This window comes from Mustelus asterias, chromosome 19 (genome assembly GCF_964213995.1).
Source record: "Mustelus asterias chromosome 19, sMusAst1.hap1.1, whole genome shotgun sequence".
NCBI lineage: Eukaryota > Metazoa > Chordata > Chondrichthyes > Carcharhiniformes > Triakidae > Mustelus > Mustelus asterias.
The window spans coordinates 28,383,885-28,400,801 of record NC_135819.1 but is presented as its reverse complement, the minus strand read 5'-3'; the positions used below and the strand labels follow the sequence as shown (position 1 = coordinate 28,400,801).

The 16,917-nt window shown below is 45.7% G+C and overlaps 1 protein-coding gene across 1 annotated transcript in view; it reads right to left on the bottom strand.

Moving 5' to 3' along the window:
- LOC144507832 (histidine ammonia-lyase-like) overlaps nucleotides 1-16,917 on the bottom strand; it is a 46,851-nt gene that overhangs the window by 6,641 nt on the left and 23,293 nt on the right. The window contains exons 6-16 of the mRNA XM_078235176.1: nucleotides 14,397-14,522; nucleotides 13,458-13,597; nucleotides 12,956-13,003; nucleotides 12,218-12,365; nucleotides 11,366-11,461; nucleotides 11,220-11,278; nucleotides 11,028-11,108; nucleotides 8,852-8,917; nucleotides 5,571-5,736; nucleotides 3,728-3,862; nucleotides 1,598-1,706 (exon numbers count right to left, since the gene is read on the bottom strand). Coding sequence (XP_078091302.1) covers nucleotides 1,598-1,706; nucleotides 3,728-3,862; nucleotides 5,571-5,736; nucleotides 8,852-8,917; nucleotides 11,028-11,108; nucleotides 11,220-11,278; nucleotides 11,366-11,461; nucleotides 12,218-12,365; nucleotides 12,956-13,003; nucleotides 13,458-13,597; nucleotides 14,397-14,487 — 1,139 coding nt within the window. The 5' untranslated portion in view covers nucleotides 14,488-14,522. The remainder of the gene's footprint in view (nucleotides 1-1,597; nucleotides 1,707-3,727; nucleotides 3,863-5,570; nucleotides 5,737-8,851; nucleotides 8,918-11,027; nucleotides 11,109-11,219; nucleotides 11,279-11,365; nucleotides 11,462-12,217; nucleotides 12,366-12,955; nucleotides 13,004-13,457; nucleotides 13,598-14,396; nucleotides 14,523-16,917) is intronic.

The window sequence follows — 16,917 nt, the reverse complement described above, 5'->3', positions numbered from 1 at the left end:
TGAGTGGACCGAAACAATAGACCATAAGATCATAAGAAATAGGAACAGGAGTAGGCCATTCGGTCTCTCGAGCCTGCTCCACTATTCTATAGGATCATGACTGATCCAACATTCCTTATGTCCGTTTTCCTGCCCTTTCCCTGCACAACCCAATTCCCTTACTGATCAAAAATTTCCATCTCAGCCTTAAATATACACAAGGACTCTGCCCCCAAGGTCTCTGTGGAAAGGAGTTGTAAAGATTCTCAACCCTCAGAGAAGAAATTCCTCCTCATCTCTGTCCTAAATTGGCAGCCCTTTAAGAAATAATGTAGGGAGGAGTTATACAATAAATGGCAGAGTCATCAGGAGTATAGAAACACAGAGGGACCTAGGTGTGCAAGTCCACAAATCCTTGAAGGTGGCAACACAGGTGGAGAAGGTGGTGAAGAAGGCATATGGTATGCTTGCCTTTATAGGACGGGGTATAGAGTATAAAAGCTGGAGTCTGATGATGCAGCTGTATAGAACGCTGGTTAGGCCACATTTGGAGTACTGCGTCCAGTTCTGGTCGCCGCACTACCAGAAGGACGTGGAGGCATTGGAGAGAGTGCAGAGAAGGTTTACCAGGATGTTGCCTGGTATGGAGGGTCTTAGCTATGAGGAGAGATTGGGTAGACTGGGGTTGTTCTCCTTGGAAAGACGGAGAATGAGGGGAGATCTAATAGAGGTATACAAGATTATGAAGGGTATAGATAGGGTGAACAGTGGGAAGCTTTTTCCCAGGTCGGAGGTGACGATCACGAGGGGTCAAGCTGAGAGGGGCGAAGTATAACTCAGACATCAGAGGGATGTTTTTTACACAGAGGGTGGTGGGGGCCTGGAATGTGCTGCCAAGTAGGGTGGTGGAGGCAGGCACGCTGACATCGTTTAAGACTTACCTGGATAGTCACATGAGCAGCCTGGGAATGGAGGGATACAAACGATTGGTCTAGTTGGACCAAGGAGCGGCACAGGCTTGGAGGGCCGAAGGGCCTGTTTCCTGTGCTGTACTGTTCTTTGTTCTTTGGTTCTTTATTCATCATGTCTGATCCAGAAAACCTGTCTGTGTGTCTTTTACAGTAAGAGTTTTAACAACACCAGGTTAAAGTCCAACAGGTTTATTTGGTAGCAAATGCTACACGTTTGCTACCAAATAAACCTGTTGGACTTTAACCTGGTGTTGTTAAAACTCTTACTGTGTTTACCCAAGTCCAACGCCGGCATCTCCACATCATGTCTTTTACAGTCACAGCATTTAAATTTGTAAACACTCACTAAATTCATGAGTAAATCCTGTTGTGATAAACTGAGTGGCAGAGAAGGGAGCAATTCTGTTACTTCTCTCCGAGCTGTAACAATGGCTTATCCACTCCCTTTCTGAGCCCGGGTTGTTAACTCTTTATTTGCCACATGGTTCACACTGTGCCCAATTTTCTTCTCTATTTGTCGAAGACCACAGTGTGTCTATTCTGAAAAACCAGTAACGGAGCAGAAATGCTGCATCCGTTTGGCACACAGACAGCACTGATTCCTTATTCCTCTAAAGATTTTAGTTTGAGTAGAATTTATAACTTACTTCACGACTGACCGAATCAGCCGATAAACCCTTTCCAGGGGTTCCGTTGTGTGCAGTGGTCGCAAAAACTCGAGACCCTGACACGCGGCAAGGAGCTCGATAGCAAGCACTGGAAGAAAATGGTTCACACAGGGAGTTAACTTGAGAAGTCAATCAAAACATTAACTAATCTAGTCTTGTCTTTAACTTTCCAAGAAATGTTAGTAAGAACAAACTGGCACTGGGCCTAAGGAGGAAATACTATGACAAGTGATCAAAAACTTGGTCAAAGAAGTAGGATTGAAGGGGCATCTCAGAAGAGAAAGAGAGGCTGAGAAGTTTGGAAAGGGAATTCCAGAGCGTCAACAACGGGCAACGTGCAGCAAGACTGAGTTGGGGGAACACAGGGATCTCAGAGGGTTGGTCAAGATTAGAGAGTCAGAGAAGGACAAGGTTGTAAAGGAATTTGAACTCAAGGATGGAATATCACTGGACTGAGAGTTAGTGTTTTACTTAATCCTAGGATAAGGGTGATGCACTAATTGTCCATCTCTTGTTGCCCTGGGAAGATGGTGTTAGAACTGCAAGTTTTGCTTAGCCACCTCAGAGAACTGTCAAGATTCAACCATGTTGGCATGGGACTGGAGTCACATATCGAGCAGATAGCGACAGCAAATTTCCTTCCATAAAGAATATTTGTGATCCCTTTGGGGTTCTAAGACAATCACTTTAAAGATGCCAGTTTTTTAAAATTGCCATTTCCAGATTTAAAAAAAAACCTGAATTAATATTCTCAATCTGTCATGATGGGTTTTAATTGAGTGTTCTATGGATTATTAATTGAGATCTCTAAATTGTAAATCTCCCCACATAACCACTCAGGAGAGTCTTGTGGTGCAGTGGGTAGCGTCCCTGCCTCTGAGCCTGAAGCTCCGGGTTCGAGTCCCACCCCAGGACTTGATGGCCGAGGAAGGTGCATTCATAATACACCTTCCAACCAGGCCAATGGTGGTGGTAAGAGTGGGAGAGATTCCCGCTCAGCCATGTGATGGAAGGAAAGTTGGAGTCGCCACTATCACTATCCATAGCTCTAGACACAGTAACTCAGACTCCCTGAGTGAACTGTGACACATAATTGCTCTGTTAGATTACCCTAATGTAGGTCAGTTATCTGCAGGGATGAGAAAAACTGGAATTATTCTCTTTGGGCGGCACGGTAGCACAGTGGTTAGCACTGTTGCCTCACAGCGCCAGGGACCCAGGTTCAATTCCCAGCTTGGGTCACTGTCTGTGTGGAGTTTACACGTTCTCCCCATGTCTGGATGCATTTCCTCTGGTTTCTGCCCACAGTCCGAAAGACATGCTGGTTAGGTGCATTGGCCATGCTAAATTCTCCCTCAGTGTACCCAGAGAGGCGACTAGGGGATTTTCACAGTAACTTCATTGCAGTGTTAATGTAAGCCTACTTGTGATACTAATAAAAAAAAGTAAAAAGTAGGTTAAAGAAAGAGTTCATTTCAGGGGGAGATGGTGGTAATGTCTCTGAATGTGTAATGCAAAGACCTGGAATATGGTTCAAATCCCATCACGGCAGCTGTGGAATTTAACTTTGGTTAATAAATCTAGAATTGAAAGTTAGTCTCAGTAATGGTGACCATGAAACCATTGTTGAATGTTGTAAAAACCCACCTGGTTCATTAATGCTCTTTAGGGAAGGAAATCTGCCATCCTTACCTGGTCTGGCCTGTGACTCCAGAGCCACAGCAATGTGATTGACTCTTAACTGTCCCTCTGAAATGTCCTAGCGAGCCACTCAGCTCAAGGACGATTAGAGATGGGCAACAAGGGCTGGCCAGCCAATGATGCCCAAATCACAATGATTTAACAAAATCTAAAAATAGCGGTGTTGAAATGAATGAGAGGTAAATAAGAAGGAAGTGTTTCCATTGCCAGGAGGGTCGACAACCAGAAATAATAATTGGCTAAAGCAGCAGACAAGTGGAGCAAATATACTGGGTTACTGTTGGGTTTGGGGTCCCAATGGGATTCTCTGACACTGGGGATTATTGTTACGGACTGGATGGGACGGAGAAGCCATTCTCCTTTCAGTACATCACATGATCGAATATTACTCCCTCCTATTGGGTTTACCTTGTTCCACGTGCTCAATAACCCTCAATGCTTTCCTGGCAGCCCATCCACCCATCGAGACATGGTCCTCAGTGGCAGCGCTGGTGGACAGGGAGTCCACTGAAGATGGATGACACAGCACCTTGTTCTCAGAGACTGGAGAGATGTTAAATTAGTGCCTGCTGACTGGATATTCTCAGTATTTAGCTTCACAGTGCTGTGTGTGTAAATACTAAACAGTTCATCATCACAACAATTATAAAGGAAAATCATGAAATCTTTTACAAGAAAGAAAAGGGGAAAAAGTTGCATTACTATAGCACCTTTCATTGGTGAGACCACACCTGGAGTATTGTGTACAGTTTTGGTCACCTTACATAAGGAGGGATATACTGGCATTGGAGGCAGCTCAGATTCTTAGGATGAGGGGGTTTGTCTAATGAAGGAAGGTTAAGTAAGTGCAGCACGTTGGCACAGTGGTTAGCATTGCTGCCTCACAGCGCCAGGGACCCGGGTTCAATTCCCGTCTTGGGTGACTATCTGCGTGAAGTTTGCACGTTCTCCGCGTGTCTGCATGGGCTTCCTTTCAGTGCTCCAGTTTCCTCCACAGTCCAGAGATGTGCAGGTTAGGTGAATTGGCCATGGTAAATTGCCCTTTAGTGTCCCAAGATGTCAAGGTTAGATGCTAAATGTGTGGAATTACAGAGATAGGGGAGAGGGGCTGGGAAAGATACTCTGTCAGAGAGCCTGTGCAGGTTCGATAGACCAAATGGCCTCTTCTGCACTGTACGGATTCTATGATGTTAGGCCTATACTCATCAGCATTTAGAAGAATGAGGGGTGATCTTATTGAAACATACAAAATTCTGATGGCGGCTCGACAGGGTAGATGCTGAGATGATGTTTCCCCTCGTGAGGGAACCTAGACCCGGAAATAGTTTAAAAATAAGGGGTCTCCTGTACAAGATGGAGATGAGCAGGAACTTTGTCTCTCAGAGGGTTATCAGTGTTTAGAATTCGGCTCCCCAGTGAGCAGTGAAGGCTGTGTGATTAAATATATTCAGGGCTGAGAATTAGACAGATTTCTAATTGACAATATGAGTTATGGGTAATGAAGACAGGCAGCAAAGTAGAGTTAAAACCACAATCAGATCAGCTATGTCCTATTCAATGACGGAACAGATTAGAGGGGCCGAATGGACAACACCTGCTCCTATTTCTTGTGATGCCTTGTGAGGTCCCCGACTCATCCTCATTTCTGGGGTAGCTTTCCCCGGACAGGCGGGAACACAGATCAGGCTCCCTGTTGACCGATAGACAAAATGTCTACACAAGGTCTCGATCACGGGCCATTTAGGGCATTTTGCCAGCAGCAGGACCTAAAGCTGGGGGTCCACAAGACTCCGAGGTTTCATTCCCCAAAGACGGGACCACCAGCAGCAAACACTGCACCACAACAGACGCTGCTCATGGATGGGTTCCTCTCTAAACAGCCATGATCTTCAATCCTCGAGGCACCCACACAACCTCCGACCTGCCTCAGCTGTGCTTACACCTCGCGGTGGAGCTGCCGATGTTCTGAGACTTTCTTTGAGTGGGCTATCAGCCTCAGTCCTTATGGATAGAGGCCGGCTCCCTGGGTAAATATTGGCCCCTGGCCTGGCTCCCAGCATGTACAAGCTAAGAACACTCTTTGGACCCCTTTGTTGGGGGTCGGGAAACTCACAGAAAAATCCTGTGCCATGATTCAGATTATAATTGAGGTGAATTATTCCATGCTTCCATTATCTACAGTTGCTGTGTGAGGAGATTAATGAGATGTTTTTGAGTTAGTGTCTGTCACAATTCCGCAGTAAGTAAATACCTAATGCAGCTGCTGTGCAGTGAGCCATCATAAAGCCACAGTTCAGACCTCCGTCTTTGATCAGAAAAGCAGGCAGTTCACTCAGGGACGGGTTACACAGCCTTTCGATCCTCCTCTCACTGATTGATGCGAGTTCGTGAACACCAATCGCCAGATAGTCAAGGGCCTGCAGAAGTGACAAGGAGACAAGCCACACATGTCAGTCTGTCCATTGTAGATATGATCACAATTAGAAACACTTCAAGATTATTGCTGATGAGACTGCCGCCATAATAATGGCCTACAAATGACTGTCGGTAACAGTGTTGGATGTTTAAGGTTGAGGGGGGGGTGGTGGGGCTGGGGGGGGTTGGGTTGGAGGTTGTGGGAGGTGGGGGTGTCAGCAAGATCACCCGGGTGGGACGGAGGGAGAGATGGGGGGTGTGGGCGCGGGAGGGGACGAAACAAAGCCCCAGTTTTCCTACAAGATTCTCTTTTTCCACAGCCAGGGGGCTATTTGTGGTGATTGTCCCTTCAAGAGCAACACAGCAGAGTAAGGATCACATGGCCTGTGTGACCAATCAGGACTCAGGGTGTGGAATCACCCCACGGTGAGGGGGGCCCTCGGCAGGGTCACTTTAGGAGCTAGCTACAGACATGAGGCTGCTGTACAATTCTTATTAATAAATACCTTTTGTGTTCACAAATAATATTTCTCTGATAACATAGGCTAAAAAATGCCATGTGAATGAGTTAAGTGATGGTCAATATTACCACAATCATTTCTTGGTCCTCATTTCTGAAATTTAAAATCTTGTAAACTAAGAAAATGATTGTGGATGTTGGAGGGTCAGTCATCTCAGCTCCAGAGCATCACTGCAGGAGTTCTTCAGGGTCGTGTCCTAGGCCCAGCCATCTTCAGCTGCTTCATCAATGACCTTCCCTCCATCATAAGGTCAGAAGTGGGGATGTTTGCCGATGATTGCACAATGTTCAGCACCATTCACAATTCCTCAGATACTGAAGCAGTCCATGTCCAATAGAACATAGAACATTACAGCGCAGTACAGGCCCTTCAGCCCTCAATGTTGCGCCAACCTGTGAAACCAATCTAAAGCCCATCTAATCTACACTATTCCAATGTCATCCATATGTTTATCCAATAACCATTTGAATGCTCTTAATGTTGGCGAGTCCACTACTGCTGCAGGCAGGGCATTCCACACCCTTACTACTCTCTGAGTAAAGAACCTACCTCTAACATCTGTCCTATATCTATCACCCCTCAATTTAAAGCTATGTCCCCTCGTGCTAGCCATCACCATCCGAGGAAAAAGGCTCTCACTATCCACCCTATCTAATCCTCTGATCATCTTGTATGCCTCTATTAAAATCGGCCCCGCAGGTGGAGGAGGTGGTTAAGAAGGCGTATGGTGTGCTGGCCTTTGTCAATCGAGGGATTGAGTTTAGGAGTCCGGGGATAATGATGCAGCTATACAAGACCCTCGTCAGACCCCACTTGGAGTACTGTGCTCAGTCCTGGTCGCCTCATTACAGGAAGGATGTGGAAAAGATTGAAGGGGTGCAGAGGAGATTTACATGGATGTTGCCTGGATTGAGTGGCACGCCTTATGAGGATAGGCTGAGGGAGCTCGATCTTTTCTCCTTGGAGAGACGAAGGATGAGAGGAGACCTAATAGGGGTATATAAGATGTTGAGAGGCATAGATCGGGTGGACTCTCAGAGGCTTTTTCCCAGGGTGGAAATGTCTGCTACGAGAGGACACAGGTTTAGGGTGCTGGGGGGTAGGTACAGGGGAGATGTTAGGGGTAAGTTTTTCACTCAGAGGGTGGTGGGCAAGTGGAATCGGCTGCCGTCAGTGGTGGTGGCGGCAAACTCAATAGGGTCTTTTAAGAGACTCCTGGATGAGTACATGGAGCTTAATAGGATGGAGGGATATAGGTAGGTCTAGAAGGTGGGGATATGTTCGGCACAACTTGTGGGGCTGAAGGGCCTGTTTGTGCTGTAGTTTTTCTATGTTTCTATTAAGTCACCTCTTAACCTTCTTCTCTCTAACGAAAACAACCTCAAGCCCCTCAGCCTTTCCTCATACGATTTTCCCACCATACCAGGCAATATCCTGGTAAATCTCCTCTGCACCCTTTCCAACACTTCCACATCCTTCCTATAATGCGGCGACCAAAACTGTATGCAATACTCCAAATGCGGCCGCACCGGAGTTTTGTACACTTGCAGCATGACCTCCTGGCTCAAGACCTGTTGCAGCAAGACCTGGACAATATCCAGGCTTGGGCTGATAATTGGAAAGTAACATTCGCATCACACAAATACAGGGCAATGACCAGGGAATCCAACCGTCCAATTCAATGGCTGAATCCCCCACTATCAACATCCTGGGGGTTACCATTAACCAGAAACTGAACTGGCCACATAAATACAGTGACTTCAAGGGTAGGTCAGAGGTTGGGAATCCTGCAGTAACTCACTTCTTGACTCCTCAAAGCCTGCCCACAATCTACAAGTCACAAGTCAGGAGTGTGATGGAATACTCTCCATTTGTCTGCATGGGTGCAGCTCCAACATTCAAGAAGCTCGACACCATCCAGGGCAATGCAGTTTGGCATCCCATCCACCATGTTCAACATCAACTCCCTCCACCACTGACGCACAGTGGTAGCTGTGTGTACCATCTACAAGATGCACTGCAGGAACTCAGTAATGTTTTTTAGTCAGAATATTCCAAACCACTACCATCTAGAAGGACGAGGGAAGATGATACATGGGAACACCACCATCTCAAGTTCTCTTCTTAGCCACTCACCATCCTGACTTGGAAATATATTGGCTGTTGCTTTACTGTCGCTGGGTCAAAATCTTGGAGATCCCTCCCTAACAGCGCTGTGGGTACCTATCTCCGTGACTGCAGTGGCTCAAGAAGGCAGCTTTCATCACCACCTTCTCAATGGAAATTAGGGATGGGCAATAAATGCTGGCCAGCCAACGATGCCCACCTCATGAAGAAATTTAGAAAAGTATTCTTTGAACATAAAAATTAGTTGCATTTTCCTTTTTAAAATACAATGAAAGCATGGCTATTATAAAGAAGTGAAGGTATAAAAGTTCTTTAAATAAGTGACACACAACTAATCAATCTCGATATTTTCGTGACTTTGTCACTTGTGTCTTTTCAGATACTGGCATTTTTGTTCACTTAGAATTGTTTTAAACCAAGATATTTCGGGACATAATCCTGAAATGTCCTTTGCAGACTAAAAACTTACTTTGGCAGGATATTCCCCGTGGAAATTTCCACATGAAATAATCTCTTCTCTCTGTGCAAATACAATCTGGAAACTGATTAAGGGAAAACTGCCTTCTGATTTTGAACATTGCAAACAGGCTCCCATTGTAAATAAAGCTGGGTTGGGATCTGGATATTAAAAAACCTTTCCCAACGAATGGGTTAATTGAAGATTAATCAGATGTGACAGTTTAGAGATCATTTTCCCTTTTCATCTTTCCTCTGACACCAAATACCTTCAAAACGGAAGAAACTCTGGAAAAATAGTTTGAAGCTAGTATCAGATGTTGTCTCAAATTGATAATCTGAAACTAAAGATACTCATCATGTGTTAACTGTCACATCAGAATGATTCAATTGTCCATCCTGCAGAATCACAATCTGATTAAAGCCAGCCTCCAGAACCCAATCACACAAACGCAAAATATCTTCACTGAAACCTCAACTTACTAGAATTTCAAAGCTAAAAATATTTCAGTTTCTGTTCTTCTAGTCACCCAATCCCATAGTATTTATAAATAAATCCTTTAAACGTCTGTGCCAGTCTAAGTGTCCAATTTTAAAATCCCATTCAACTAATATAGAATCATAGAATCCCTACAATGCTGAAAAAGGCCATTCGGCCCATCTGCACCGACCACAATCCCACCCAGGCCCTATCCCTGTAACCTCTCATATTTACCCTGCTAGTCTGCCTGACAATTAAGGGGCAATTTAGCATGGCCAATCCACCTAACCCCCACATCTTTGGACTGCGGCACGGTAGCACAGTGGTTAGCACTGCTGCTTCACAGCTCCAGGGACCTGGGTTCGATTCCCGGCTTGGGTCACTGTGTGGAATTTGCACATTCTTCTCGTGTCTGCGTGGGTTTCCTCCAGGTGCTCCGGTTTCCTCCCACAGTCCAAAGATGTGCGGGTTAGGTTGATTGGCCATGTTAAAATTGCTGCTTAGTGTCCTGGGATGCATAGATTAGAGGGATTAGTGGGTAAAATATGTAGGGATATGGGGGTAGAGCCTGGGTGGGATTGTGGTCGGTGCAGACTCGATGGGCCGAATGGCCTCTTTCTGTACTGTAGGGTTTCTATGATTTCTATGAAACCGGAGCACCCGGAGGAAACCCATGCAGACACAGGGAGAATGTGCAAACTCCGCACAGACAGTGACCCGAGCCGGGAATCAAATCCAGGTCCCTGGCGCTGTGAGGCAGCAGTGCCAAGCACTGTGCCACCATGCCGTGGGTGCAATCTGAGATAAATATTAGAAAAGAAAACGGGCATTTATATTGCATATTTCATGATCTCAGAATATCTCAAAATACTTCACAGCCAGTGAACTGCTTTTCAAAATAATCCCTGTTTAATGTAGAAATACTGGCAGCCAAATAGTGCACAGGAAGTCCCTAACAGCAGTGAGGTAACAGATAACCTGTTGTTCTGATGTTGGTTAAGGGATGAACATTGGCCAAGATACTGGGATAATTCCTTGATGTTTCTTTCAATGGTGCCATGGGACATGGAGGCTTTGCTTAAATGTCTCTTCCAAAAGATGGCATCTGCAACAATGCTGCACTCCCTTAGTACCGCACCGCAGTGCCAGCCTGGATTTTGCATTTCGGTCTCCGAAGTGAGTCTTAGAACATAGAAAAGCGACAGCATAAAACTTCAACCCATGGTCTCCAATGGTTCAGGAGTAAAAGCTGACACCTAAATAAGCACTGAGGACAAGGGTGGCACCAGGGGCCTGGGTTCAATTCTGGCTTTGGGTCACTGTCTGTGTGGAGTTTGCACATTCTCCCCGTGTCTGCATGGGTTTCCTCTGGGTGCTCCGGTTTCCTCCCACAGTCCAAAGATATGTAGGTTAGGTGGAATAGCCATGCTAAATCGCCCCTTAGTGTCCCAAGATGTGTAGGTTAGGTGGTAAATGTGTGGGGTTACGGGGATAGGGTGGGGGAAGGCAGCTGGGTAAGTTACTCTGTCAGAGAGTCAGTTGCAGACTTGATGGGCCAATTAACCTCTTCTGCACTGTAAGGATTCTAAAATTCTTTATGTTACTGTTCACTAATTTTATTGTTTATTAACTGAATATACTGAAGTCATTCTGTGAGGATAGCAGGCAGGCCTGATACTGCAAAGCGGTTAGCCTCACTAAAGGATACTGGGTTATCAGTGACACTGTTCATCTCCGTCACCAAAATCGTCTTCACAAATGCAATCGTATCATTGACCACACCATGAACCTGGAAGAGAGGAAGCTCATATCAGGAGAAATGTGCAATATATCACACTCAGACTTGGTTTACAGTGATGTAAGATTTATAGAAATCAGTCGTAGTGTTTGTAATTTCTACCTGAGGGCAGCAGCGTAGGGTGTAGGGATCCTGAATGTGGTCACAAAACCTGTGGCTCTCTATGGGAGGAGCATACAGTTAGAAGGTTAGAGTCCCAGAGACCTTTCAAACAGCCACTGAATTGTTACAATGAGACAGTGCTTTACCTGAGATTTCAGATGGATGAACATCAGAATGCAAGAGTGACCGAAAACGAGCAGCTACTTCTATCTGACCTGGGTGAGGTCGGAGGTCGTGGATCTCTGTTTAAATGGACAAGATAACAGAACCACATTAACCAGCAGTCAATGCTTCCAGCCCCTTGGGCTCATCATTCACGGAGGGGCACAGCATATTTTGAGGCAGCACAGTCTCACAGCGGATAGCACTGCTGCCTCACAGCACCAGGGACCTGGGGTCAATTCCCAACTCGGGTCACTGTCTGTGTGGAGTCTGCACATTCTCCCCATGTCTGTGTGGGTTTCCTCCTGGTGCTCCAGTTTGCTCTCAGTCCGAAAGACGTGCTGGGTAGTGCATCGGCCATGCTAAATTCTCCCTCAGTGTACCCGAACAGGTGTCGGAGTGTGGCGACTAGGGGATTTTCACAGTAATTTAATTGCAGTGTTAATGTAAGCCTACTTGTGACTAATAAATAAACTTTACTTCATCACATGACGTGTCCTCACACATCCATCCTTGGGGCTGCCAATTGGAAAGCAAGCATTACCCAGTTGGATGATATTTGGCGTTTGCCATTTTTTCCCCATTTTCAATATCTTTACGCCCGCGGAAGAAAAATGTTCAAAGAAAATGACAAAAGACCCATTGGTTTTTTTTTAAGTCCTGATGATTTTTCTCCAGGGTCGCACACACCATTATCCTGGAAGCGTGATCGGCAATTCTTGGAGACTTCAGGCCAATCCTGGAGAGTTGGTAACCCTACATTCAAAGCACTGAGGGGGAGGGAGCCTTTCACTTCAGTGGGACAGTCTGAAGAGTCTGTATAACATGTTACTCACCACTGTCAAAGGCTCTGGTTGTGCCTTTCAGAACCTCCAGTGTAAGAGCTGCTATAATATCTGCCTGTCGGGCAATTGCTGTGGCTCTCTCCACTGCCTCTGCGCCCAGCGATGTGATCATCTGAGTGCCATTGATCAGAGCCAGACCCTAAACATCAATCACCAATTGAATTGGATGGAAAATAATTTTAATAAATACTAACCAGACTAAACTGAGTCATAACCTCACACTTAAAACACAAAGCTGCCAGAGAGATCCCTGCCCCTGAGATAGTCGTAAGCATTTCCAAATACAAATTCTGGACAGCAGCGAGCAAAGTGTAAATCTTGTTGACTAGTTTGTATATCTAAACAGACAAGTCAATCAATGAGTGCCATAAACTATCAATTCATTCAATAAATAAAGTGATTGGTAACTATAGTAACCGGCAATATCGTTGTTCTGGAAAGGAAACCAACTCATATTTTCATGCTTTAAACCACCATCAAATATTTTGGAAAGACCAGGCATTATGTTAAATGAAGAAAACTCTTACAGAGCTGCGTAATGTTTTGCCCCTTTGACCAGCTATATAACCGTGAATAGCCAGCCTTTGTACAAAATAAACAACTGAAAATAAAGAAACTCTTACAGATATAGGAAATAGGTCAGTGGCTTTTACTCAATGAGATATGAGTTGGTAAAACCTAGCAATTTATTTAAATGTTGTTGACAATGGAAATGTGCTGTTTAATTACCTCTTTAGCTTTGGGTGAAATCGGCAGCAGACCGTGATCCTGCAACACCTGGGGGAGTGAGAGAGAGTTACTTGTCTGAACAGTGTTAACATCAAATCAACAAGAATCAGGGAATCTCACAGGATCACAGCTTCAACAACCTCCTGGCTGAAGCGGGGTCTGACAGAGTGTCATTACCAGTCTGACTGGAGGGATCAAACAAGGAGTTCAGAGAAAGGTGGGGTATGGACTGGGGAAATTACACATTCATGGACTTCGTAGTGGAAAGGGAGGATGGAGCTGGGGTGATAATTTGCAAGGATGGGGAGGTCAAGGGTTTTCTTTTTTAAGGATAATCATGCTGGGTCACGGGTGGCACCGAATCACACGCCGCACTGGATCAGAAGCCACACAGCACAGGAAGCAGGCTTTCCATCCACCCTGTCTGTTCAATAAAAAAAAACAGTTTTTAATTGGTTGAAATCCTCTTGAAGGTTATAAACTGGAATTTCAGGGAACTCACGTTTTTAGCATCAGCCCAGCCACTTCTTGGTGACCACATTTTGCCTTCACCCATCAGTCCCAGTGCAAGGTGAGCCAGGGGAGCGAGATCCCCACTGGCCCCGACTGTCCCCTTCTCTGGGACATAGGAGAGACAGGAAGCTACAGGGGGAACGTAGAGTAAAGTTAATGCTTCTGTCAATTAGACAAGGATGTTAATGATGACGATAACACATAATATCAGAGTCAAGTGACCAAGAGGGTCTAAGGGGACAAGACACAAAACAGTCTGTGTCCAAAGAATAGTGGACTTACCATGATATCCTGGGTATAAATAATGTAAAGAAATAGTTTTAAGAAAAACTTAACACAGACTATAACCAGGTCATTCAAAGAGTAAGAGAAACCTCAACCAGCCAGAAGACTACACAAGTACAGAGAAAGGAGCCAATTCAGGAGAGAGAGAGAGAACAGAGCAGGACCCCAGATCAATAAAACCTCAGGCAGAATTTTGAAGGCCCCAGGGTGTCAGGAATGGAGGGGGGAGTGGCTGGTAAAATATCAAGGAACCGCGTTGTGACGTCTTCCAGATTCAGTCCCACTAATAGGGATGTTTCCCAATGGTGGGAAAGCAGAGGCTTGGCTGCCTGTTGAATGGAGTTAAGCTGAAATTTAAAGAATTAAGAGTGATTTCTTATGCCATTAGCACTTTTCCAGTGGCAGAGTGTCCCTGCCCACCACAGGGAGCGCCAACAGCTACATGGAGGTAACTGAGGTACAAGAAGGGCACCAGTCTCCCTGGCAGTGTTGCAGAGGAGGTCTGCCCAGTGTGCCAGCCACCCATAAACCACCTCAATGACAGAAGCTCCAACAATTTGGCTAAATCGCACCCACAACCTTTTACTAAATCAATAATAGATGTAATACATCTTACAAATAGAAGGTCGAAAGATGGCATTACCATTAAATGCTTGGATCATTTGACTGAGAGTCTTTAAGGAGATCCCACTGTAACCCTTGGCAAGAACATTGATTCTCAGAGCTAGCAGCATCCGGGACCTCTCTGGAGACAAGGGATCCCCAACACCTGCAGGAGAAACACCACAAAACAAACACAGATTCATCTGGTTCTCAAAACACATTGATATGAAGATAGGAGTTAGTAGTTGGGGTAGGCCATTTGGCCCTCCAGGTCTGCTCTACCATCTGATAACAATGTGACTGATCTGATTCTGGCCTCAACTCCGCTCTCCTGTCTGCCTCTTCATTATTATTCTTGGCATAATGCCCAGACATCCAGTTAAGTTTGAAAACGCCTGAGCCCCAGACAAAGCATTGCTTTCTTGACTTATAGGTCCCATTGGTTCTCCACACTGTATAATGGGTGAACGGGCATGGAAGTGCCATAGCTTGGTATGCTGGGCATGAAGGGTCATATGGAGTGCATGGGGAGCATACCTTGCCATGAGAGGCACGAGGAGGACCTCTCGAACTTATCTTTTTATAGGTTCCCTCATGGAGGCACCTCTGAGGGGCCATAAACCAGACTCATTGAAATCCTAGCCTGACTCCATGAAATCCAGAGGACTAGGACATGCCTATTTCCAAAATGGAGCCAGCCAGGGCAGGAATGCAGGATGTGGGCTTTTGACCTGAACCAGCCCTCACCCTTAAAAGGCACTTCAGAAGATCAGAAACTCCAGGAATGTGGTTGGGAATTCCAGAATCACATCCTGAGTCATCTTGATTGGGGTAAAATCCAGACTCTCAGCTTTGGACTTGGTGAAGACTCATTGGTAGAGATTGATTGGTGAGATTAATCAACAAGGATCTGTTCTGGGACCCTTGCTCTTTGTGATTTTTATAAATGACCTGGACGAGGAAGTGGAAGGATGGGTTGGCAAGTTTGCTGATGACACAAAGGTTGATGGGGTTGTGGATAGTGTAGAGGGATGTCAGCAGTTGCAACGAGACATAGATAAGATGGGCGGAGAAGTGGCAGATGGACTTCAACACAGATAAGTGTGTGGTGGTTCATTTTGGCAGGTTGAATAGGATGGAAGAATATAATTTTAAGGGTAAGACGATTGGTAGTGTGGAAGAACAGAGGGATCTTGGGGTCCGGGTTCATAGGACGCTCAAAGCGGCGTTGCAGGTAGAGGCTGTGGTTAAGAAGGTGTATGGAATACTGACCTTCATCAATACAGGAATTGAGTTTAGAAATCGGGAGATACTGCTGCAGCTGTATAGGACCCTGGTCAGACCCCACCTGGAGTACTGTGCCCAGTTCTGGTTGCCTCATTACAGAAAGAATGTGGAAGCCATAGAACAGGTGCAGAGGAGATTTACGAGGATGTTGCCGGGATTAAGTGGTATGCCTTATGAAGGTAAGTTGAGAGAACTAGGTCTATTCTCCTTGGAGAGGCGAAGGATGAGAGGTGACCTGATAGAGGTGCATAAGATGTTGAGAGGTATTGATAGAGTGGATTCTCAGAGGCTTTTACCCAGGGCTGAAATGGTTGTCACGAGAGGCCACAGGTTTAGGGTGTTGGGGAGTAGGTATAGAGGAGATGTTAGGGGTAAGTTTTTCACTCAGAGGGTGGTGGGTGCGTGGAATCGGCTGCCGGTAGTGGTGGTGGAAGCGGATTCAATTGAGTCTTTTAAGAGACTTTTGGATAGGTTCATGGAGGTTAGTAAGATAGAGGGTTATAGATGAGCCTAGAAGGTAAGGAAATTGTTTGGCGCAACTTGTGGGCCAAAGGGCCTGTTTGTGCTGTAGCTTTTCTATGTTCTATGTTCTAACAACTCCATTTGCATTATGCCAGTCCAGCAGGGATAGGGGTCAAGGGTCTGAACTGGAGCAATTAGAGTTTGGGCTTAAAACAGAAAATGCTGGAAAATCTCAGCAGGCCTGACAGCATCTGTGGGGAGAGAATAGGGCCAACGTTTCGAGTCTGGATGACCTTTCGTCAGAGTTGAGAGCAGAGAGAATCAGCAGAGATTTATACTATTGAGGGGGTGGGGGTGGAGGTGGAATGGGACAAAGGGAATGTAAATGAGGATGCAGAAGGCGCTAAAAGTTTCCATTAAGTGATCAGAATGTGTAACTGGCAGAACAGAGGTACAGATTGTTAAGGGACTGCCTGAGGAATGTGGCAGTTGCCCTGAAAGGGAGTGGGGGGGGGGGGAGGAGGGGGTGAGAGGAACAAGGAGGAGAGCTGGAATGGAGAAGTGGAAAAATGGAAGTGAGAAAGAAGGATGACAAAATGGGTGGATGAGATGAAATGAAATGAAATAAATGGAAACGAGGTGAAGGTGGAGGAAAGAGTTCATGCTCTGAAGTTGTTGAACTCAATGTTCAGTCCGGAAGGCTGGAAAGTGCCCAATTGGAAGATGAGGTGCTGGTCCTCCAGTTTGTGTTGGGGTTCGCTAGAACATTGCAAAAGGCCAAGGACGGCCATGTGGACAGGAGAGCAGGGTGG